This window comes from Ovis canadensis, chromosome 12 (genome assembly GCF_042477335.2).
Source record: "Ovis canadensis isolate MfBH-ARS-UI-01 breed Bighorn chromosome 12, ARS-UI_OviCan_v2, whole genome shotgun sequence".
Classification (NCBI taxonomy): Eukaryota; Metazoa; Chordata; class Mammalia; order Artiodactyla; family Bovidae; genus Ovis; species Ovis canadensis.
Window position 1 is genome coordinate 16,514,820 of NC_091256.1, and position 25,757 is coordinate 16,540,576.

General features: G+C 38.8%; 1 protein-coding gene and 1 pseudogene across 1 annotated transcript in view; one reads left to right on the forward strand and one right to left on the reverse strand.

Annotated features, from left to right (window-relative positions):
- The window catches only part of CR1L (complement C3b/C4b receptor 1 like), a 37,895-nt gene extending 27,170 nt beyond the window's left edge, over positions 1-10,725 (forward strand). The window contains 9 exon segments of the mRNA XM_070289235.1: positions 2,028-2,195; positions 2,198-2,431; positions 6,917-7,000; positions 7,003-7,084; positions 7,174-7,284; positions 8,983-9,022; positions 9,990-10,002; positions 10,504-10,612; positions 10,614-10,725. Of these exon segments, the coding sequence (XP_070145336.1) occupies positions 2,028-2,195; positions 2,198-2,431; positions 6,917-7,000; positions 7,003-7,084; positions 7,174-7,284; positions 8,983-9,022; positions 9,990-10,002; positions 10,504-10,612; positions 10,614-10,725 (953 nt within the window).
- Positions 10,726-21,811: 11,086 nt separating this feature from the next.
- On the reverse strand, positions 21,812-22,750 carry LOC138415931 (chromobox protein homolog 1 pseudogene; annotated as a pseudogene).
- Positions 22,751-25,757: the final 3,007 nt, after the last annotated feature.

Sequence of the window (25,757 nt, forward strand, 5' to 3'; positions counted from 1 at the left end):
TGGGAGGGATTGGGGGCAGGAGGAGAAAGGGATGACAGAGGATGAGATGGCTGGATGGCATCACTGACTCGATGGACATGAATCTGAGTGAACTCTGGGAGTTGGTGATGGACAGGGAGGCCTGGCGTGCTGTGATTCATGGGGTCTCAAAGAGTCGGACACACCTGAGCGACTGAACTGAACTGAACTGAATCTTATCCAAATTCAGAATTTCAGTTAACCGCATTTTATAACTGTAGAACTTTTATTAGGTTCTTTCAAAATTTGCCCTGTCACTTCAATTGTTTTTAATTTTTACCAAAGATTTCCATTTTGTTAATTTTATCCTTTATTATTAGTAGTAATACAGTTTTTAAAAATCTGATAACAAAAATTCCAATATCTGGAGTCCTGATGGGTCAGTTTCTATTGTCAGTGGCTATGCTAGCTTTTGTTCTTGTTATTTTACTCGTTCAAGTGCCTGGTTACTCTTAATTGTGTATCAGGAATGAGATTTGCAAGCTTTTCTGTAGAAATAAATTCAAGATTTTGGATGACTAATTTTCTTTCAGAGAGGGATTTTATTGTTGCTGTTGTTTCTGCCAGGTTCCTGGGGACCCTAGCAATCTGAGACTTTGATTCAATTTCAAAAACTAATTTTTCTGGGCCACCAGTGCTTGAAGAATAATTCTAATAATCTTAAGTCACAGAGCCTGGTTTTTTGAAGTCTCAATATATATCAGGAGATATTAATAAAATTTCTAATTTGAAGCCCTGAACTGCAATTTTTTTCCTTTGACTCAAAGTGAAAGTGAAAGTCATTCAGTTGTGTCTGACTCTTTGAGACCCCATGGACCATACAGTCCAGGGAATTCTCTAGGCCAGAATACTGGAGTAGGTAGCCTTTCCTTTCTCTAGGGGATCATGCCAACCCAGGGATTAAACCCAGGTCTCCCACATTGCAGGCAGGTTCTTTACCAGCTAAGCCACAAGGGAAGCCCTTGTAGGGGCTTCCCTGGAGTGGGTAGCCTAAATACTCCTAAATACTGCAGTGGGTAGCCTATCCCTTCTCCAGCAGATCTTCCCGACCCCGGAATGGAACTGGGGTCTCCTGCATTGCAGGTGGATTCTTTACCAGCTAAGGTTTCAGGGAAGCCCTGATATCAGGAAAGCCTTTGACTCAATGAGCCTATCAAATGCCACCTCCTGAGTCAACTAATTTTCCCAAGGGAAAAGCAGCTCAAATGCTTGATTCTTTCCTGGATTTTCATCTTCTATGAGACCATAGTCCCTCATTTGTTAGCACCCTGAAACATATTTTATATTTTTGCAGCATTTCTTGTTTTTCTCTGGAGGTAAGTGGGAAATGGGTGGAGAGATAATTGATGTCAATTATTGAAATTACCAGAAGCAAAAGCTTCCTTAAGAATTTTCATTTTTAATTTTGTTTTAGAAATTTGGTTGATGTTACTTATTTGTTATATAGTGTTAGAAAAATACAACTTTTTCCATGTCCTGTCATGTGTTATATCCTACTTTTACATTTAAAACTGTATCTGACATTTCTTGCAGGTTACTCTGTGGTCACTTTTATAGGGGTACACTATTATGAAGTCAAACTTAGGCTTGATAAAATGAATTGGTAAGTTTTATCCTTTATATTCAAAATTACATTTAGATGTATATACTACATGAAACTATGATATAACTTCTTTGTTAATTTTTTTCTATTTTTACAAGTTTCTTTGTCTATACTAGCTTTCTATATCTACTTTAGTGAATATTAGTAATTTATATTTCTATTGACATCATTTAGATTTTCAAAATATTCAGCATAGTCTACAGCTTCATAAATTTTCTCATGCTTACCCAAATGTACTCAAATTGTATTTAGGCATGACCACGTAAATTAAAACTTTGTAAAAGCTTTATCTAGGTTAGCAAAGGTTCAAATCTAATAATAAAGGTAAAATAAAGATAGTTACCATTTAGTGACTCATTTGATTTCTCTCGATAGTCATTTTAATTCACTGCTTTCCATTCCCTAGGCATTCTTTGTGGGCCACTCCCAGGCATTACCAATGGAGATTTCAATAGCGCCAACAGGGAATATTTTAAGTATGAAACAGTGGTGACCTACCACTGCAGTTTTGGAGAGAGAAGGCAAAAGCTGATTGACCTCATGGGTGAACTGTCAATATATTGCAACAGCGAAGACAAGTGAGCATCTGGAGCAGACCTCCCCTCCAGTGCATTATATCTATTAAATGCACACCTCTAGTCATTGAAAATTTAATAAAGATGTCTGAGAACAAAAGTTTTTTTTTCTTCTTCTTCTTATATGAAACCGTGAGTTTTATGTGTCAGTCTGGCTTTACCATGAAAGGAGTCTCCATTGTTCATTTCCAGTCCCAAAATATGTGGGAGCTGGAGCTGCCCAGTTGCTCCAGGGGTGAGTCTGACTGAGGCCATGAAGGTGCCTACAAATGATATGAGTTGTAGGAGGATAAGGAGATTTGTTTTTGTCCTGGGGGGAAGATGTGTAATGAGCAGTGTGTAAGAGTACATTTTCTTGGGAGGAAACATGAAATAAAGCAGCCATGTGCATATGTGTACATGTTCAAACTCAGAAGCAAAGATAAATCAGGGCAAAGAATGCACAATCTCCTTGCTATTCTTATAAACAAATTTTCTGCACATATCACCACTGATACTCTCTATAATCTGTTACTCATTTTTTTCAGTTAAAATAATCTTAAAAAATTCATTAGTTACTCTTGAGTACTGTAAGTGCTAATACATAATGAGTCCTCTTGTTAAGCACCACTATATAGTCTATGTGAAGTGAAGGTGAAAGTCGCTCAGTTGTGTCCAACTCTTTGTGACTCCATGGATTATACAGTCCAGGGAATTCTCTAGGCCAGAATACTGAAGTGGGTAGCCTTTCCTTTCTCCAGGGGATCTTCCCAACCCAGGTATCAAACTCAGGTCTCCTGCATTGCAGGCGGATTCTTTACCAACCGAATCACAAGTGAAGCCCAAGAATACTGATGTGGGTAGTCTACCCTCCTCCAGTGGATCTCCCAGGCCCTGGAATGGAACTGGAGTCTCCTGCATTGCAGGCAGTTTCTTTACCAAGTGAGCTATCAGGTCAGCCCTTGCACTTAATTATTAAAATAAAGGCATGAGGTAGTTAATATTCTTTTCACATTTTACAGAGAAAGTGAGTCTTAGGTTAGATAATTGTTCAAGATTATTAAGATAGTAACTATGGGGCTGACTGTGGCTCAGATCATGAGCTCCTTATCACCAAATTCAGACTTAAATTGAAGAAAGTGTGGAAAGCCACCAGACCATTCAGGTATGACCTAAATCAAATCCCTTAGGGCTACACAGTGGAAGTGAGAAATAGATTTAAGGGGCTAGATCTGATAGACAGAGTACCTGATGAACTATGGACAGAGGTTTGTGACATTGTACAGGAGACAGGTCTCAAGACCACCCCCAAGAAAAAGAAATGCAAAAAAGTAAAATCACTGTCTGAGGAGACCTTACAAATAGCTTTGAAAAGAAGAGAAGCCAAAATCAAAGGAGAAAAGGAAAGATATACCCATTTGAATGCAGAGTTTCAAAGAATAGAAAGGAGAGATAAGAAAGCCTTCCTCAGTGATCAGTGCAAAGAAATAGAGGAAAATAATAGAATGGGAAAGACTAAAGATCTCTTCAAGAAAATTAGAGATACCAAGGGAACATTTCATGCAAAGATGGGTTCAATAAAGGACAGAAATGGTATGGGCCTAACAGAAGCAGAAGATATTAAGAAGAGGTGGCAAAAATACACAGAAGAACTGTACAAAAAAGACCTTCAAGACCCAGATAATCATGATGGTGTGATCACTCACACTCACCTAGAGCCAGACATCCTGGAATGTGAAGTCATTCACATTAGGACCTGAGGAAGCATCAGTACAAACAAAGCTCATGGAGGTAATGGAATACCAGTTGAGCTATTTCAAATCCTGAAAGATGATGCTGTGAAAGTGCTGCACTCAATATGCCAGCAAATTTGGAAAACTCAGCAGTGGCCACAGGACTGGAAAAGGTCAGTTTTCATTCCTATCCCAGAGGAAGGAAAAGCCAAAGAATGCTCAAACTACCACACAATTGCACTCATCTAACACTCTAGTAAAGTAATGCTCAAAATTCTCTAAGCCAGGCTTCAGCAATATATGAACCGTGAACTTCCAGATGTTCAAGCTGGTCTTAGAAAAGGCAGAGGAACCAGAGATCAAATTGCCAACATCTGTTGGATCATCAAAAAAGCAAGAGAGTTTCAGAAAATCATCTCTTTTTGCTTTATTGACTATGCCAAAGCCTTTGACTGTGTGGACCACAAAAAACTGTGGAAAATTCTGAAAGAGATGGGAATACCAGAACACCTGGCCTGCCTCTTGAGAAACCTGTATGCAGGACAGGAAGCAACAGTTAGAACTGGACATGGAACAACAGACTGGTTCCAAATTGGAAAAGGAGTATGTCAAGGCTGCATATTGTCACCCTGCTTATTTAACTTCTATGCAGAGTACATCATCAGAAACGCTCGGCTGGAAGAAGCACAAGCTGGAATCAAGATTGCTGGGAGAAGTATCAGTAACCTCAGATACGCAGATGACACCACCCTTTAGGGCAGAAAGTGAAGAACTAAAGAGCCTCTTGATGAAAGTGAAAGAGGAGAGTGAAAAAGTTGGCTTAAAGCTCAACATTCAGAGAACTAAGATAATGGCATCTGGTCCCATCAGTTTGTGGCAAATAGACAGGGAAACAATGAAACAGTGTCAGACTTTATTTTTGGGGGCTCCAAAATCACTGCAGATAGTGATTGCAACAATGCAATTAAAAGGCGCTTACTCCTTGAAAGGAAAGTTATGACCAACCTAGACAGCATATTAAAAAGCAGAGACATTACTTTGTCAAAAAAGGTCTATCAAGTCAAGGCTATGGTTTTTCCAGTGGTCATGTATGGACGTGAGATTTGGACTGTGAAGAAAGCTGAGCGCCGAAGAATTGATTCTTTTGAACTGTGGTTTTGGAGAAGACTCTTGAGAGTCCCTTGGATTTCAAGGAGATCCAACCAGTCCATCCTAAAGCAGATCAGTCTTGGGTGTTCATTGGAAAGACTGATTTTGAAGCTGAAACTCCAATATTTTGGCCACCTGATGCAAAGAGCTGACTCATTTGAAAAGACCCTGATACTGGGAAAGATTGAAGGCAGAAGTAGAAGGGGATGACAGAGGATGAGATGATTTGATGGCATCAAATTTAAATGGATTTTGGTAGACTCCAGGAGTTGGCGATGGACAGGGTGGCCTGGCATGCTACAGTTCATGGGGTCACAAAGTGTTGGAATGACTGAGCAACTGAACCGAACTGAACTATGGGGAGGACCAGAATCTAAGTGTACCTGATTCTAGAGCTGTGAAAATAAAAAACTAGTCTATTTATTTTAAGAAGTGAGGGGTTTAGTGCATGTAGTAAGTGTTAAAACGGCAGGAAGAGCTAAAGGAGGCAGGAAATGTTACCAGAGCTCAGGAACCTGCCATTTCCTCTGGACTAGAGCACAGGTGCCTGAAACTGTCAGTGAACAGGTATTTCCTTCAGCTGCTCATGCTGCAGAAGCTGCCACTGCTGCCAGAAGGTAGCTGAAGTTGCTGGAGCATGCAGTCATTGCCATTGCTGGAATTAAAGTTGCTGCTACTAAGAAAGAGCCATCAATTGCCACTTCCTGAGCCTGTCTACAAGAATGGCTTATATCATCTTCCTGCCTTTTAATCCAGTATATATGCCTTCAACTGTCAGCTTAACCAGGACACAGCTGATAAGAAAGACAATTTTAGCTTTCAGGCTTGTAGCCTCAGCAGTCAAAGGAGAATGCAGAAGTGTGAGGCTTAGTCAACAGAGATTTAACCAGCATGGTACTTAAATATCACACTACAGTGCACTTATTAATCAAGGGAAACAAGGGACTGATGAGCCCTGAAATTTGATATTACAACATCAGAGTATTTACAAAGTCCTTAAAGGGGTAATTTATTATAGTGTAATGCCCCATTTTATTCTTGAGAAATCTAAAGTCTAGGCTGAGAAACTGACCTGACTTAAGCCAAGCTGAAATGACTTTTCACATTACTACAGTTTTACATAATTTAAGAGGTTCCAGTGTATTCTGATTCTGGGTTCAAACCAACTATATATAGAGACAGACTCAGATACAAATTATGGTATGGAATATGCAGTCTTATTATGAGAACTGTAGGCTTTTTAGAAGATTTCACTCAATGATTCTCTTTTCATTGGAATGAAATGAATGCTTGAGGAGGACCTGGCTCTAGAGAGTGCAGAGAGGAGACCAATTTTCTCTGCCAAAACATGGCAGGTGGCCACTGCAGAGCTGGAAAGAGATGTCTGAATTTTGTTGGTCACAGCATAGTGTGATAGGTGATTGGACAACATGTTGGATGAGATTTGGGCACAAGCATTGCTTATTGCCAAGAAGGTGGATATAAATTGATGATGGCTTTCTAGAAAGGAAGAATGAAGATATAAAAATCCATCAATCCAACAACTGTGTACTGAGTGAACAGTGATATTAATAGACTGAAATGTGGACAGGAACTCTCTGCTATGTCATCTCAGGAGTGTAGTTTAGATGGAAAACCATGAACCGAGTATGTCTCAGTTCTAGTCACTGTTCTGCAGTGTATCAGTTCTTTTAACAAGACTCTCTTTCTCTCTCTGTTTAAATTTGCCATCAATAAAATGTTAGTCTACCACAACTGTCAAAACATATAGACGTATGGTTATGAGCCTCTTGGCTAGCTCATCAATGAGGAAAAGTTATTTTCACACAATTAAGAGCACTTTGTTTCTCTTTCTCCAGTATGTCAGCCACCTCCAGAAATTCTGCATGGTAAGCACACTCCAAGCCACAAGGATGACTTTTCTTCTGGACAGGAAGTGTTCTATAGCCCTGCTATGACCTCAGAGGGACTGATTCTCTATGCTGCGCATCCCAGGGAGATAGGAGCCTGGCAGCCCCCCAGTGTGCCTATACTCTCTGGTTTGCAGATCAATCTCTTTGTCTCTCATGGGAAATCTCATTCCTGTTTTGTTTTGTTTTGTTTTGTTTTTTTTCCTAGTGAAATCTTGTGCTGACTTTCTGTACTAATTTCCTAATGGAAGTGTACTCTTCACACTTAATTTCCACCTTGGAACAAAAGTATCCTTCATTTGTGATGAGGGATGAGTGTGAGCTGATTGGCCTGCTGAACGCTGAAACTGCCAGTCTATGTCTGACGCAGGATGCAGCATGCTTGGGGCTGGTGCATGGGGATGACCCAGAAAGATGTTATGGGGAGGGAGGTGGGAGGGGGGTTCATGTTTGGGAATGCATGTAAGAATTAAAGATTTTAAAATGTAAAAAATAAAAAACTAAAAATAAAAAAAAATTAAAAAAAATAAAAAAAATAAAAAATAAAAAGCAAAAAAAAAAAAAGGGTTTAGTGTGATTTGGGAAAAAAAGGAAATATTCAGAGGAATTAAGTTTGGGAAGTATATATGGAAAGTAAGAGTGAGGAACAGGTGGAACTAATAACATGAGATATGAAGGAAAACCTGAAACATAAATGGCAAGTTCGAAAACACACATACAGCTACTAGTTATGAGCGTATATAGGTGACACATTAAGTGGAGAAATCATACTCTCCAAGCATTAAAGAAAAAGAGCCATTTTCAGGCATAAAAGAAAAAGAGCCATTTTCAGAGATCCAGGAAAAGATTGATATGCGAGAAAAGCTTATTAAAAATAACTGAGATCATTTAAGAATTATTTCAGAAATCTTTTAACCATCAAAAGTAAATTTTGTAGTAGGAGTGAAGCTATAATTATAGTTCATCCAATCATATGTCACCTGGTTAGTAACAGGCTAAGGGCTCTGAAATGGGATTATGGTGGCTGATGTTAATGTTTTAAGTAAGGTCATTCACTTGTTTATCGGAATCTTAGGCCCATCACAGCATGCACATCTCTACATGGGAAGTATAAAGCATGAGCAATAAAGCGCCTGATCTCAAAATGTTCCAAAGAATCCTTTCCAGCAGCCAAATACCAGCACCTAATAAATGTAGGAACCATGAGGGCCCAGCCTTACCTGGTGGCTCAGTGATAAAGAATCCACTTGCAATGTAGGAGATACAAGAGACATAGGTTCAATCCCTGAGTCAGGAAGATCCCTTGGTAGAGGAAATAGCAACCCATTCCAGTATTTTTGCCAGGGAAAATCCCATGGACAGAGGAGCCTGGTGGGCTACAGTCCATAGGGTTGCAAAGAGTTGGACATGATTGAGCGACTGAGCACACACATACTCAAGGGTTCAACATACAATGAGAATTTTGGAGGACTTTGTACCAGAATTATTTCCAATCTCCTTTCATTTTTGCTCCCAGAATATTCACAGTTACTCTTTTGTAGCCCAACATGTGAACTTTCCAAATCACTACCACAAATATAGAGATAAAAGAATAGTCATTGTTCTTTTCCAGATATTCGTTGCTTTATTAATCCAGACTGGCAGCTGCTTTACTAGCTGTTCCAGTGCCTACACTTGGAGGATGTTTTATTCTAATAATGACTATGAGACGATTTATCAGCATGGGATGCTCAGAGAGAGACTGATTTCTCTGAGTCTGGATCCAGGATCAAGGAGATGGCAGCTATGCTACCAATACCTTCTTCATCTTTGGCTGGGTCTGTATAATATGACCATTTAACTGTGCTTTGCTGTTATCCCTCACTCTTCCGGAAGCTGTGACTTTTCAAGACTGATGTAGCGTCTGCACCCCTGCCACCTGCTGGTTTCAGATCCTCAAACTGATGAGATTTTTGCAAATAAAATAGCCTTTTGGTTGAAACTATTCCCATATTCACAAATATTTACTTCCTTAGATTCCAGTTAAAAGGAAGTTCTGCTAGTTACTGTGTCTTGGTAGAAATGGGAAAGCCTTTGAAATAGCAGTGCTTCAGTGAATGTGCATAGACAGGATAACACTGAAGGCCTATCTCTCCCTTTAATCTATTTGTAACTTGACTCCTGGCCTCTCCAGCAGTTGTTTCCCTACTTTCTAATTCTAATTATTTACAAGTATTTGCTCATTTTATGAGTATTTTATTGTGATTAAATTTGTTGTAATTCACTTTCAAGTGCATCATATGTTTTGGGAACCATCTGATCAGGCTCTGCCGTTTAGAATTCTTTGTTTAACATGATAAAGCCTGCTGTAGTTTGCCTCTAAATCAGGAAAGATTAGCTAATGTCAAGCTTTGACCAATTTATTATTTTCTTCTTTCTTTTGTTTAATGTCATTGAAGTACTCTATGGTTTTTGCAGTTGCTAATATACAAGTATAAAACATTCATGCATTTAATTCAATTTATTGAGCATATTCTCTGTGTTTGATGTTCTTCCAGGCACTGGTGTTATAGCAGTGAACAAGATGAGCAAACTCCCTGTCCTGTGTTTTTATACTTAAATGGAGAGGTGGTACAAGTAGGAAAAAAAAATTAAAGTAATTTTTATGGAGATTGTAGATCAAAGCAGTGCAGGAATATGGGGAAAATGGGGAGCAACATTACACAGGCTGAGCTGTTTGCTGCTGCTTCTACTGCTAAGTTGCTTCAGTCGTGTCCCACTCGGTGCGATTCTGTAGAGGGCAGCCCACCAGGCTCCCCCATCCGTGGGATTTTCCAGGAAAGAACGCTGGAGTGGGTTGCCATTTCCTTCTCCAATGCACGAAAGTGAAAGTGAAGTTGCTCAGTCCTGTCCGACTCTTCGATACCCCATCGACTGCAGCCTACCAGGCTCCTCCGTCCATGGGATTTTCCAGGCAAGAATACTGGAGTGGGGTGCTATCACCTTTTCCGGCTGAGCTGTTTAAGACTCCTTAAATTCTCAGAACTTGTATCTAGGTAATTATGCTGATAGATTAAGGAACAATAAGCTGATTAAAACATGAGTCTCCAATATGCAATGATTAGATGATTAGTATGTGTGGAATACATACGTAGAAATCTTTCCTGAGAATGTAAGCTCCTTGGAAGACAAGGAATTTATCTATGTTCTTCGCCATTTTATCACCAGACCCTGAAGAACGGCTGACACAGAATAAGTACTCAATTAATATACATTGAGTAAATGAATGACTTACCCTCCAAGAGATCCTTTTGCTTCTTTAAAAGTTTTGGTACTTAACTAAAGGTGTAAATTTCTCTATTCAGAATACTTAAAAGCCTGGAAGATTCAGGACAAGCAATTTCTTTTATATAGTTTTAAGTAAAAATTGAGATTGAAATCTCAGTTGATCTAGTCCATTCTGTGTTTTTAGGTAGTACCAACCATAGCACCCTATGACTGCAGATTACCTCTGGTGAAAACTCTTCAATAAAACATACCTTTTACTTTCTTTCCAGAAATTTTGTGTCCAAATCAACCAGATATCCTTAGTTGGAGACACAGAGGAAAACCTCTGGAAGCCTTTCCTTTTGGAAAAGAAGTAAGTTATACATGTGAGCTGCACCTGGAAAGGGATGAGCTTCAGCCTCACTGGGGAGAGCACCATCTGCTGCACTAGTGACAGCCAGGGGAAAGGAATCTGGAGAGGTCCTGCCCCTCTCTGCACACTTCCAGCTTAGTGCACACTACCCCATGTTCCAAAAGGCTTCAGAATATCTAAACAAGACTCTCCAAATTTCCGTAATCACAAGGTGGTGTTTATTTGTGCACTTGACAAAATTAAATGCCAAATCAATATAAACAGTTTTAAGAGACATCAACATGTAAGATTCTGATGATCTTTGGTTCTAGTCACTCAGTCGTGTCTCTCTGTGACCCCATGGACTATAGCCCACCAGGGTCCTCTGTCCATGGTATTCTCCAGGCAAGAATACTGAAGGGGATTGCCATTTCCTTCTTCAGGAGATCTTCCTGACCCAGGGATTGAACTAGGCTTCCTGCATTGCAGATTGAGGAAGCGGGTGTTGTGCTATACATTACATCTTTTTGATTATTTTATTTATATATTTAACTCTGTCAGGTCTTGGCTGCAGCATGAGGAATCTTTGTAGAGTCAGGTGGGGTTTTTCGCTGCTGTGCACAAGCTGTTTAGTTGTGAAGCCACGGCTCAATAGTTGCTGTGCTTGGGCCCCAGAGCACAAGGTTTTGGTAGCTGTGGTATGCAGTCTCTCTAGTTGTGGCACGTGGGCTCCAGAGACACATACTCAGCAATTTCAGTGTTCAGCCTTGTTGTTACATAGTGTGTGGGATCATAGTTCCCCAATCAGGGATGGAACCTAAATCCCCTGTATTGCGAAGATAATTCTTAACCACCGGACCACCAGGAAATCCATCTAATTAGAATTAGAAGCAAAATGTTATCAAAGTATAGGAACTTAAAGAAAATATCGTTGAACCTAAATTGGGGTAAATTGACCATCTTCATAGATTTTGGCGAGAAACACAGACCAGCAGAAAACAAAGCATGCAAAATTGTTAATAGCCTATTTGGCTGGAGAATGCTGTGCATTCCCTATGAAAATTGGACTACATTGTAAACTAAACACAAAGATTGTTTTAGCCAATATGGGCTATGTGTGTGCATGCTCAGTCATGTCCGACAGACTGAGCCAGACATTCTTCTGTCCATGGAATGTTTCAGGCAAGAATACTGGAGTGGGTACCCATTTCCTTCTCCAGGGGATCTTCCTGACTCAGGGGTAGAACCTGGGTCTTTTGCATCTTCTGAGTTGGCAGGCAGGTTCTTTACCATCTGAACCAAATTCTAAGTGAATAGAAGGCTGACTTGCTCCTTAGCTTTACACTAATTTCAGTTGTTGAAGTTTTCCTTCTCTGGTGAAAAGAAAAAAGAAAAAACAAAGAAACATAAATTCAATGAGAAAATGCATAAGAATGTATTTCTAAGGTCTGGAGAAGGTTTCCTAAGGTAATCAACACCACGAAGACATGAACATTCAGAAAGTGAAGACAGAAGGAGAAAGGGGATTGTTGAAGTGACTCTTTCACATGACATATTCACTGCTGGAGATCTCTGAAAGAAAAGAGCGGTTCTCGAAAGAAACAGACCAAGAACAGACACTCAAGTCATTTTTGCCCTCACTCTTCTCCATAAACACCATGGTTTCAACATGGGGTTTCCTAATGTGCCTGTTTACAAATACAGAGACCTAGTTTAGATTCCCTGAATTAAAAGCAAGAGGGAATCATATAAATTCTGAGATTTTTTTTTTTTCACCTGACTGAGGGCAAAAAGAGGAGAGGAAGTTGGAGTATGAGATAGCTAGATTGAATCACTGATGCAATGGACATGAACTTGGGCAAACTTCTAGAGATGGTGAGGGACAGGGAGGCAAAGAGTCAGACATGACTGTACGGCTGAACAATAACAATAACCTGTACTGAGATGGCAGCCATTATTTTACCAGGCAGACTTTTTAGACTGGAGATCTGCCAGACCATCTTCATGTTCATTTGGCCTTTGATAGTGGAGAAGGCAATGGCACCCCACTTCAGTACTCTTGCCTGGAAAATCCCATGGACAGAGGAGCCTGGTAGGCTGCAGTCCATGGGGTCGCTAAGAGTCGGACACGACTGAGTGACTTCACTTTCACTCTTCACTTTCATGCATTGGAGAAGGAAATGGCAACCCACTCCAGTGTTCTTGCCTTGAGAATCCCAAGGATGGGGGAGCCTGGTGGGCTGCCGTCGATGGGGTTGCACAGAGTCGGACACGACTGAAGCGACTTAGCAGCAGAAGCAGCAGCAGTGGTGATTTAGTCCAATTCTTGCAACCCCATGGACTAGGAACCTACTAGCCTCCTCTGTCCAATAGGTTATATTTATAAGGGGAAACTCCTTGAACTAGAATCTAGTTATACCTAATATTCAAATTCTAAGTTAAAAAAGAAACTGGCAATACAGATCAAAATATATCCTGTAAAGGATAAATAAATTGAAATATATTGAAAATAAATCAAATTTTCATATTGAGGATAAGTATTTAATTATGTTGACGAGATGATAAATTGGTTTGCAAATCTTCAGACAGAACTGTCTGGGTGCAGAATTGTATCTAGCATAACTTTCACTATATGAAAAAAAAATTGAAAGGGAAGAAGAGGAGAGCTCAGTAGAAACTAAAGGAGAAATTATCAAAACAAAATGGAAATGATTTCTATTTTTCAAAGTATATATGCATTTTTTGATTTCCTGCTAATTGAATACAAAGTGAGTCTTTACTCATTGAGCCTAGAGCTATAGGCACAGGGTTTTAAAGCTAAAGCTAGACTTTTATTCAACATACACATCAAACCATGTTTTCTTATAATAACTGTAGATTTGCTGTTATTGTTGGTTTCATTTTGAGGAGATAATATTTATTACCTCATTGTTTTGCAATGGCCTTCCTAGGAATCAGAACTAGAAAGCTAGTGATTGCTTCCAAGTTTCAGAAAACATCTTGAGTTCTGCATTCATGCTTATAAGCCCTCTACTGGGGTTTTGATGCACTGAAGTACACAGACACCAAACCAGGTGGAAGCTGGGCAGAAACACTCTCTCTGTCTCCCTGAAAATGTGGAACATTGAATGGGAGCTGTCTTTTACAGTAAATGCTATAAATAGAAGGTCCAGATAGAAAAACAGACTTCCAGATAGTTTGTTTTCTAATGGATACATGCACAGGCACATTATCTTCAAAGATTACAGGTACATTATCTTTCCAAAATAAAAGTTTATTTTGTGTGACCTCAAATCTAATACTAGAGAAAGAAGAATGGCATTAGGTATCTTTTTTTAAACTCTTATGTTCTTGAGCTTTTGGTCCCTAGGTCACTGTAATGCCCTAGATCATTTCCAGTTTGCCAAATTGAATATCCAAACCAATGAAACTGAGTTTCCCATTGGGACATCATTAATGTATGAATGCTATCCTGAGTACCATAGGAAATCATTCTCTATCACGTGTCTACAAAATCTCACATAGTCAAGTGCCAAAGATGTCTGTAAATGTGAGTAAACCCATCACTGGAGTGTTCCCATGGTGTCAAAGTATCAATAAGGTCTTACAGATTATCTCTAATAATTGGTTGTAATGCTTATTTCGTAAGAAAGTTTCAAGGAATATTTGCAGGAAAACTCCATTTGTTACAGGGAAGTACATAATGAATTACTCAAGATAAGGGAAAAATATTTCAGGAGATGCAAACTGTTTGAATAAATAGGAAAGAAAAATTACACTGGTGGGACACATGTAATTTTATATTTTAATAAGAAATTAGAGGCAAATCTAGAGTGGAGACCCCTTTGAAAGTGATGCTTAGTGGGTGGCTAATTCTGAGGCAGTCTGGTGAGGTTCTGCAAGATGTAAAAATCTATAGAACCATCAGAATTGCATGTGCTTTTCTGAAAGTAATAGTCAGATGGGAATAACTTATTATACACTATCAAAAGCTCAGATTAGTCTACCTGACTCCAATTCTGTTTCTTTCCCAAGGAAAATCATATTAAACTCCCATGAATGGGATGGCTCACATAGATGTAGACACCCACTTGGATCCAGAGTCAATTTTTCTTGTAATAGAGGGTGATTTGCAAGCAACAGCTCTTGGTTCAAGAGTTGCAGGACAGAAATTCTACTTTCTGGGCATATCTCAGAAAGGAGGACTAGGCTGTTTCCATCTGCTTTTAAAAAGGTTGAAGACAGATTTTCAACACCCAATTGAAATGAAGAAAGGTATAATAAGATTTGAGGAAAAATCTGTATCCTTGCTGGAAACCAGAACAGTGCATACAACAAAAGTTAGGTGTTCACTAGGTAGAAAGTAAGAAAATGAGAAAATGTGGAGAGGGCACAGGCAAACCATACACAGAGCCTGAACCCAGAGAAGACACTGCTGTAAGAAAGAGAAGATCATGAAGCAGCTGTGTAGAAAGCAGATCTTAAAGGTGATGTTTGCTAGGGCTGCCATAACAACGTGTGACAAACTGGATTGCTCAGAACAACAATAAATTTTATTCTTTTACAGTTTTGGAGTCTAGAAGTAAAAAATCAACATGTCAGCAGAACATGTTCCCTCCAAAGCCTCTGAGGCAGGATGTCTTCTTGATTTTTTTTTTTTTTTCAGATTATGTTAATCTCAGGCCTTCCTTGGCCTTTTACACATCACTCAGGTTTTTGTCTCTGTCTTCCCATGGCCATCTTTGCTCTGTGTCTGCATCTTCACATGACACTCTCTTCTCTCTGTGGGTCTTGATGCCCAAGTTTCTTTTTTTTATATGTACTCCAATCTTTTCAATTAGGGCACAGCCTAATGAGATCATATTAATAGAATTATGTCTACAACTACCTTGTTTCCAAATAATGTCACATTCACCGTCATTGGGGGTTAGATTTTCAACACACATTTTTAGGGAACACTATTCAACCCACAACAGAGATCCTATAAAAATGTCAGACCTTATGTTTACTAGGCAGCAGTCCCACCTTTGGTGCTTACTGTTGCTCAGCATATGGTGCAATCTCAATCTCACTCCCAGTGGGAACTGGTTAGAAAAAACTGGTGAATCTATACTGACCTGATGAACACCCCAAAATAGCTTGTGGCCCTCAGCAACTTTGCTAACAAAGACTTTACTGATCATAGAATCTATAACCCAACAAAATAAGATTAGGATAAATGTGAACACTTCTTTCTCCAAGTGCAATGTATACATTCTCTGACAGTATCCTCTTTTTCGTGTGTGTTAGTGAATAAGAGTGGCCCTCTCAATGGTATAAAATAAAAACCATTGATCTTATGATATATTACAGGTTTGCATATGAACAAAAAGCACAAATGTCAGACTAAAAAAATCTGGATAAACACACTGGATATTGTAGAAAATTGGAGACTAATAAAAAAATTCATCAAATTCTCCTAGAATTAAGCAAAAGGAGAAAGAAGAAAAGAGAAGCTATGTATAAAAGAGTAAGATGATTCAAAATACATGTAACAAAATTTCCAGAAGGGAAAACAGTAAGTCCATACCTAGCCATTACTAGAGAATATTCTGTATCTCAGGGAAAAATGAGAAAAAAAATTGAGTGCAGATGGGAAATTAATAAGTATAATATCTGCAAAAGAAATTAATATACATTGACATCACATCAATCCTTCACAACACTAATTTGCAGAAGATAGAGTTTCTAATGTTTTATTAAAATTTAGAGATTGCATATATACATTAAAATATAAGCAAGGACCCAAAAATAACACCTGTATACTTTCCAGGAAGCATACTTCCCGGGAGAAAGAAAAGATAAACTTATGCAATCATAAGTATTTTTAAAGGATAATGATGAGTACTGGTGAGGTAGAAAATTGGGAACTGAACCAGGAAGAAATAGAAAATCTTAACAGACCCATCACAAGCACGGAAATTGATACTGTAATCAGAAATCTTCCAGCAAACAAAAGCCCAGGTCCAGATGGCTTCACAGCTGAATTCTACCAAAAATTTCGAGAAGAGCTAACACCTATCCTCCTCAAACTCTTCCAGAAAATTGCAGAGGAAGGTAAACTTCCAAACTCATTCTATGAGGCCACCATCACCCTAATACCAAAACCTGACAAAGATGTCACAAAAAAAGAAAACTACAGGCCAATATCTCTGATGAACATAGATGCAAAAATCCTCAACAAAATTCTAGCAATCAGAATCCAACAACACATTAAAAAGATCATACATCATGACCAAGTGGGCTTTATCCCAGGGATGCAAGGATTCTTCAATATCCGCAAATCAATCAATGTAATTCACCACATTAACAAATTGAAAAATAAAAACCATATGATTATCTCAATAGATGCAGAGAAGGCCTTTGACAAAATTCAACATCCATTTATGATAAAAACTCTCCAGAAAGCAGGAATAGAAGGAACATACCTCAACATAATAAAAGCTATTTATGACAAACCCACAGCAAACATTATCCTCAATGGTGAAAAATTGAAAGCATTTCCCCTAAAGTCAGGAACAAGACAAGGGTGTCCACTTTCACCGCTACTATTCAACATAGTTCTGGAAGTTTTGGCCACAGCAATCAGAGCAGAAAAAGAAATAAAAGGAATCCAAATTGGAAAAGAAGAAGTAAAACTCTCACTGTTTGCAGATGACATGATCCTCTACATGGAAAACCCTAAAGACTCCACCAGAAAATTACTAGAGCTAATCAATGAATATAGTAAAGTTGCAGGATATAAAATCAACACACAGAAATCCCTTGCATTCCTATACACGAATAATGAGAAAGTAGAAAAAGAAATTAAGGAAACAATTCCATTCACCATTGCAACGAAAAGAATAAAATACTTAGGAATATATCTACCTAAAGAAACTAAAGACCTATATATAGAAAACTATAAAACACTGATGAAAGAAATCAAAGAGGACACTAATAGATGGAGAAATATACCATGTTCATGGATTGGAAGAATCAATATAGTGAAAATGAGTATACTACCCAAAGCAATTTACAAATTCAATGCAATCCCTATCAAGCTACCAGCCACATTTTTCACAGAACTAGAACAAATAATTTCAAGCTTTGTATGGAAATACAAAAAACCTCGAATAGCCAAAGCAATCTTGAGAAAGAAGAATGGAACTGGAGGAATCAACTTGCCTGACTTCAGGCTCTACTACAAAGCCACAGTCATCAAGACAGTATGGTACTGGCACAAAGACAGACATATAGATCAATGGAACAAAATAGAAAGCCCAGAGATAAATCCGCACACATATGGACACCTTATCTTTGACAAAGGAGGCAAGAATATACAATGGAGTAAAGACAATCTCTTTAACAAGTGGTGCTGGGAAAACTGGTCAACCACTTGTAAAAGAATGAAACTAGATCACTTTCTAACACCGCACACAAAAATAAACTCAAAATGGATTAAAGATCTAAATGTAAGATCAGAAACTATAAAACTCCTAGAGGAGAACATAGGCAAAACACTCTCAGACATAAATCACAGCAGGATCCTCTATGATCCACCTCCCAGAATGCTGGAAATAAAAGCAAAAATAAACAAATGGGATCTAATTAAAATTAAAAGCTTCTGCACAACAAAGGAAAATATAAGCAAGGTGAAAAGACAGCCATCTGAATGGGAGAAAATAATAGCAAATGAAGCAACTGACAAACAACTAATCTCAAAAATATACAAGCAACTTATGCAGCTCAACTCCAGAAAAATAAACGACCCAATCAAAAAATGGGCCAAAGAACTAAATAGACATTTCTCCAAAGAAGACATACGGATGGCTAACAAACACATGAAAAGATGCTCAACATCACTCATTATTAGAGAAATGCAAATCAAAACCACAATGAGGTACCACTTCACACCAGTCAGAATGGCTGCGATCCAAAAATCTGCAAGCAATAAATGCTGGAGAGGGTGTGGAGAAAAGGGAACCCTCCTACACTGTTGGTGGGAATGCAAACTAGTACAGCCACTATGGAGAACAGTGTGGAGATTCCTTAAAAAATTGCAAATAGAACTACCTTATGACCCAGCAATCCCACTTCTGGGCATACACACCGAGGAAACCAGAATTGAAAGAGACACATGTACCCCAATGTTCATCGCAGCACTGTTTATAATAGCCAGGACATGGAAACAACCTAGATGTCCATCAGCAGATGAATGGATAAGAAAGCTGTGGTACATATACACAATGGAGTATTACTCAGCCGTTAAAAAGAATTCATTTGAATCAGTTCTGATGAGATGGATGAAACTGGAGCCGATTATACAGAGTGAAGTAAGCCAGAAAGAAAAACACCAATACAGTATACTAACACATATATATGGAATTTAGGAAGATGGCAATGACGACCCTGTATGCAAGACAGGGAAAGAGACACAGATGTGTATAACGGACTTTTGGACTCAGAGGGAGAGGGAGAGGGTGGGATGATTTGGGAGAATGACATTCTAACATGTATACTATCATGTGAATTGAATCGCCAGTCTATGTCTGACGCAGGATGCAGCATGCTTGGGGCTGGTGCATGGGGATGACCCAGAAAGATGTTCTGGGGAGGGAGGTGGGAGGGGGGTTCATGTTTGGGAATGCATGTAAGAATTAAAGATTTTAAAATTTAAAAAATAAAAAACTAAAAATTTAAAAAAAAAAAAAAAAAACTTGCAGAAACAAATTTCAAAAAATGTTATATTTTCAACAAAGTTATAGAAGCAAATACAATAACAGAACTAGTTGTTAAACAGTGAAACTTTGCAATGTAATCATAATTTAAAAACAATTTCTAAAGTCATAAACTATATCCATAAAACTAGAAAATGAAAGAAAAAAACCCCACAGGCTACACTTTTATCATATAAGAGATGGATTGTTGTTGATGTTCAGTCACTAAGTCATGTCTGACTATCTGAGACTCCATGGAGTGTAGCACACCAGGCTTCCCTATCTCTCATTATCTCTCCAAGTCTGAACAAGCTTATGTTCATTAAATTGGTGATGCCATCCAACTATCTCATTCTTGGTCACCCTCTACTCTTTTTGCCTTCAATCTTTCCCAGCATCAGGGTCTTTTCCAATGAGTCAGTTGTTCTTATCAGGTGGCCAAAATATTGGCGTTTCAGCTTTAGCTAAAGTCCTTCCAGTGGGTATTCAGTGTTGCTTTCCTTTGGGGTTGACTGGTTTGATCTCCTTGTTGTGCAAGAAACTCTCGAGAGTCTTCTCCAACACCGCAATTCAAAACCATCAATTCTTTGGTGCTCAGCCTTCCTTATAGTCCAACTCTCATGTCCATATATGACTACTGGAAAGACCATAGCTTTAACTAGACAGACCTTTGTCAGAAAAATGATGTCTTTGCTTTTTAACATGCTGTCTATGTTTGTATAGCTTTCTTTCCAAGAAGGAAGTGATTTTTAAATTTCATGGCTGCAGTCACCATCTGCAGTGACTTTGGAGCCCAAGAAGAGAAATCTGTCATTGCTTCCACTTCCCCCCCTTTTATTTGCCATAAAATGAAAGGACCAGATGGCATGATCTTCTTTATTTAAATGTTGAGTTATAAGCCAGCTTTTCACTCTCCTCTTTCACTTTCATCAAGATGCTCTTTAGTTCCTCTTTGCTTTCTGCCATTACAGTGGTGTCATCTGTATATCTAAGGTTATTGATATTTCTCCCAGCACTTAAAAAAATAAATCTATATAGCTTTATTAAGACAAAAAACTGACAGTATTGCTATGAAGTTTACATTTAAACAAAAGTTTTCACAGAAACCTAACACATGTGGCTCAGATGGTAAAGCATCTGCCTGCAACATGGGCAACGCTGGGTTGGGAAGATTTCCTGGAGAAGGAAATGGCCACCCATCCCAGTGCTCTTGCCTGGAGAATCCCATGGACAGAGGAGCCTAGTAGGTTACAGTCCATGGGGTGGCAAAGAGTCAGACACGACTGAGAGACTTCACTTTTCACTTTAATTTTTCCTAGATGAAGGTCTAGACGATGTCAGGAACTGATGGATCTCATGATTCAAGACAGCATTTTGTATTTTAGTCCATTCTTAGGATTAAAAAATTTGTTTTGTTTTAAAGTGAACCACTGCCCCAGTATGAAAATTAAATCTTCTCCTGAGGCCAGGGCTTTTGAAATCATTCAACTCTTGAACTTGTGCTGTCAGTGACTGAACTCTGCCACCAATGGTTTCAAAGTTCAAAAAACAGAGGCTCCAAGAGTTTTCCACCCCATGAGCAATGGCCCTTTTCTTTCCCTACTCACCTCCTTCCTATACCACACTCTGCCCTTCCCTAAATACTTCACCAGTGGCTTGGATGGAGAAGCTGATATTTATAACTTCAAAATAGGAAAAGAAAGGCTTGTCAGTTTCATGAATTAGCACCTCTAAGACATAATGATATGCCTGTGTATACACTCCAGTAAAACTTTTCCTCCTCAACCAATTTCCATCCCCTAAACGGTAGCTTTGGTAGCTTCTTAGTTCTTTGTTGGGAACAACAAGCTCAGGCAGAGAATACCTTGGCTTCTAAGTTTCAGGCATTCACAGCTTTTAAACAGTCTCTCATTTAGGTTACCAATGACATTTTTTGAAAGTATACAATATTATGGACACAGAACCCAATTATCATTAGTTGTTCTTTCCTTTGTTTCACCATTCCCCAGAATTTTAACAAAAATGATCCTAACTCATCTCCCTTCTTTCCCACCCCATTCCACCCACCCCAAATAATACACCAGTAACAGACAAAATACAGGCATATGCCATGCCGTAAAGATGCGGAGTTAACACTATCGGGAAGAAGGTTGTGTGGGTTGTGGAGTCGCTCTTTGAAGATCTACAGTGTCTCTTGCTCTCCCATACCCCATTCTGCATTTTGCCCTTCATAGGAAGCCCTTTGCTTTTGTTAAAGCAAAGTTCAGAACAGGTTGCCTTGAAACACTGACACTCCTTCCCCTCCACCGGGATGGGTGTGCAAACTATACAGCATGAAACAGCTTTAAAGCACTTGGGCTGCTGCAGGGCACAGAAACTATACTGGCTCTTCAAAGGACAACTTCTCAAACCGCCTTTATGGTGTCAAGACAAGTAGAACTTCTTTCCCCACTTGAAACCCACAGTTGGATATGACAGGGGCTGGTAATTCAAGAGAGTTAATTCTTGTCATTTTTTTTTGTCATCATCCTCTGAGGGGTAAGAATGCCATGTCAGCCTTTCCACATAGAAGGGTACAACAACTTGTGGGCACTTGACATTGTCTTCCCTGGCAGGGACCAGGTCAGCCTCATTAGAGTTCATTTCATCAGGAATATGAGTTCTCCACTGGAGTCTGTATCTCCAGTAATCCACTCGGGTTTCAAACCCCAGGCAAAGCCTTGTGGCTTTTCTGACTTTTTTTTTTTTTCCTTCTTTGGTTTGCTCTCCTCCCCCTTTTCTTCCGAATCAGAATCAGCTTTGTGCTTACCTCCCTGTGATTTTTTCAGTCTTGTGTGCTCTTTTCTGTGACTGCAGAAACTCAGCAATGAGGTCAGGGCAATCCGGGTTCTCTTCTGGCTTAGGAGATACTCCTCTTTGCCCTTTACCACTTGATGGTTTAGAACTTTTTCCAACACATATTCTTCTTCCTCTTCTTCTAGCACCTCCTCCACTTTCTTCTTGTTTTGTTTTCTCCCCCATAGTGCCCGCCAGCTTTCTGGTATAAAGGATGATGCTGCTCGGGTCTTGCAGTCATCAACCCTCCCTACATTGGTTCAAGCATCCAGACTGTCCTGTCCATCCTCTTCCTAATTTATTATGTTTCCTCTCCAGCCCAATCCCCCAGCCATCCACCCAACCCACGTAGCACTGTCTTGGTCTACTCAGGCTGAAAAGCGGCCCTCCTTCTCCCAGCAATCTTGATTCCAACTTCTAACTCTTCCAATCTGCCATTTTGCATGATGTACTCTGCATATAAGTTAAATAAACAGGGTGACAGTACACAGCATTGTTATACTCCTTTCCCAGTTTTGTATCAGCCAGTGTTCTATGCAGGGTTCTAGCTATTGCTTCTTGATCTGCATACAGGTTTCTCAGAAGACAGGTAAGATAGTCTAGAACTCCCATCTCTTTAAGAATTTTCCAGTTTGTTGTGATCCATAGTCAAAGGCTTTTACATAGTCAATGAAACAGAAGTAGGTGATTTTCTGGAATTCCCTTGCTTTTTCTATGATCCAATGGATCTCTGATTCCTCTGCTTTTTCTAAAACCAATTTGTACATCTGGAAGTTCTCAATGCAAGTACTGCTGAAGTCTAGCTTGAAGGATTTTGAGCATAACCGTACTAGCATGTGAAGTGAGCACAATTTTTCATTAGTTTGAAAACTGCCCTTCTTTGAAACTGGGATGACCACTGACTTTTTCCAGTCCTGTGGTCACTGCTGGGTTTTTCAAATTTGCTGACATACTGAGTGCAACACTTTAACAGCATCATCTTTTAGGATTATATCTCAGTGGGAATTCCATCACTTCTACTAGCCTTTTTCATAGTAATGCTTTCTAAGGCACACTTAACTTCACACTCCAGGATGTCTGGCTGTAGGTGAGTGATCACATCATTGTGTGTGGTCTTTAAGACACTTTCTGCAGAGTTCTTCTGTGTATTCTTGCCACTTCTTCTTAATCTCTTCTGCCTCTTTTAGGTCCTTACTGTTTCTGTCCTTTATTATGCCTGTCCTTGCATGAAATGTTCCTTTGGTATCTCCAATTTTCTTGAAGAGATCTCTAGTCTTTCCCATTATATTGTTTTCCTCTATTTCTTTGCATTGTTCATTGAAGAAAGCCTTTTTATCCCTCCTTGCTCTTCTCTGAAACTCTGCATTCAGTTGGGTATATCTTTTCCTTTCTCCTTTGCTTTCCACTTCTCTTCTTTCTTAACCTATTTGTAAAGCCTCCTCAAGCAACCACTTCCCTTCCTGCATTTCTTTTTCTTTGGGATGATTTTGCACACTATCTCCTGTACAATGTTATGAATCTCCACCCATAATGCTTCAGGCACTGTCTACCAGATCTAATCCCTTGAATCTATTTGTCTCCTCTACTGTATAATCATAAGGGACTGGTTTACATCAAATCTGAATGGCCTAGTGGTTTTCCCCACTTTCTTTGCTTAAGTCTGATTTTGCTATAAGTAGCTGATAATCTAAGCCACAGTCAGCTCCTGGTCTTGTTTTTTTTCTGACTGTATAGAGCTTCTCCATTTTCAGATGCAAAGAATGTAATTAATCTGATTTCAGTATTGATCATCTGGTAATGTCTGTAGAGTTGTCTCTTGTGTTGTCAGAAGAGGGTGTTTGCTATGACCCATGTGTTCCCTTGGGAAAACTCTGTTAGCCTTTTCCTTGCTTCATTTTGTACTCTCAATCCAGATTTTCCTGTTACTCCAGGTATCTCTTGACTTCCTACTTTTGCATTCCAATCTCCTATGATGAAAAGGATATTTATATGTTTTGGTGTCAGTGGTTGGGCGTAGACTTGGATTACTGTGGTGTTGAATAGTTTGCCTTGGAAATGAACCGAGATCATTCTGTCATTTTTGAAATTGCACCCAAAAGTGTACATTTTGTTGTCTTGTTCATTATGAGTGCTACTCCATTTCTTCTATGGGTTTCTCATCCGCAGTAGTAGGTTTAATGGTCATCTGAATTAAATTCACCCATTAAATTCCCACCATTCACCCATTCCCCATTCACCCATTAGTTCACTAACTCCTAAGATATTGATGTTTACTCTTGCCATCTCTGGCTTGACCACACTCAATTTCCCTTGATTCATGGACTTATCATTGCAGACATGGATAGACAATATATATTTGGACACCAAAATGGAGAAAATAGGTGAATATCTGTGTCATTTGTGTATGTAACACACATGAAATAAATTCTTAATGGAACAAAAAAATTGGTTATTTTTCTTCCAAATTATTAGAGCAACTAAAAGAGGTTCTCCTATTTGCTTCAGGTAGGAAATAAGAAGAAGGAAAAGATAATAGCATGAATAGTGTCCGTCACTTTTGCCAGAAATAAGCCCCTTTATTGTTTGGGGCAAATCTGCTTTCCATTGCTACATGCTTACCATTGACTGTTATTCAGGAGCATAATGAAATGATGACAAAATCAAGGTAAAACATATCATTTAGTTCAGTATATTTGTATGGTTTAAAATCACTTTTGAAAAACAAAATTTTCCAAATAGGATCAGAAAAGCATCACAAATCTCATTGCATTTACAAGAAACTTGCCTAAAATAAAATGATATAGCAGTGTTAATATACAATATATCCAGAACATGCCAAAAAAAAAATAGTGGCAATTCTACTGTAAGAAAAAACAAATTTTAAGGAGAAAATTATCAGAGAGGTCTACCTACCAAAGGATTGTTTTATTTTGGAACTGGGTACAATCCAAATGAAACCAAGAAATTAAGAAGCAGAGTGAGCCATAAGAAATTAAAGATGAAATATTTCTTTCAATAATGAGAGGATAGAAAAAGAGAAATAAGAATAGCCAGATAAAATACATGGAGTTCAGTCTAGTCCTTGAACTTCTTTCAGACTGTAGCCTTTCACATTTGTCGTGGAGGTATGCATGCTGAGGAAGTTAATGGAATGTGTACAACATACTTATTTTTTATCTTTACCTCTGGCTATCAACTCATTGGTCCATCAGCTGCTGAATGTATTCTCTCAGGCAATATTGTCTTTTGGGATTCGGAGACACCAATTGTGAACATGAGTTGAAGTACCTAGCCCCTTTTATTCCATGCTCTATTCTAGAGTTTCCCTCTTGGATTACAAAGAATAAATTTCATTCCTTTTGGCAATAGGATCTTTCTGATATTTGAAGAAAACACTCGCATTCTTAAAGTTGCTCACAATGTCCCTAGCATCTAGTTCCTCCTGGTTTCTTTTTTTTCCCCACATTCTGGGGTATCATTTATTTTAAACAAAGTCTTGAACTTATTTAGAACAGTTCCCAAATTCCTCTTTTGTTGGTTTAACACTTTCCAGTCTGAAACTTATTCTGTCTAGTGAAGGAAATGAACCCAAGATTAGTGAAACTGTCTTGCCTCCTCT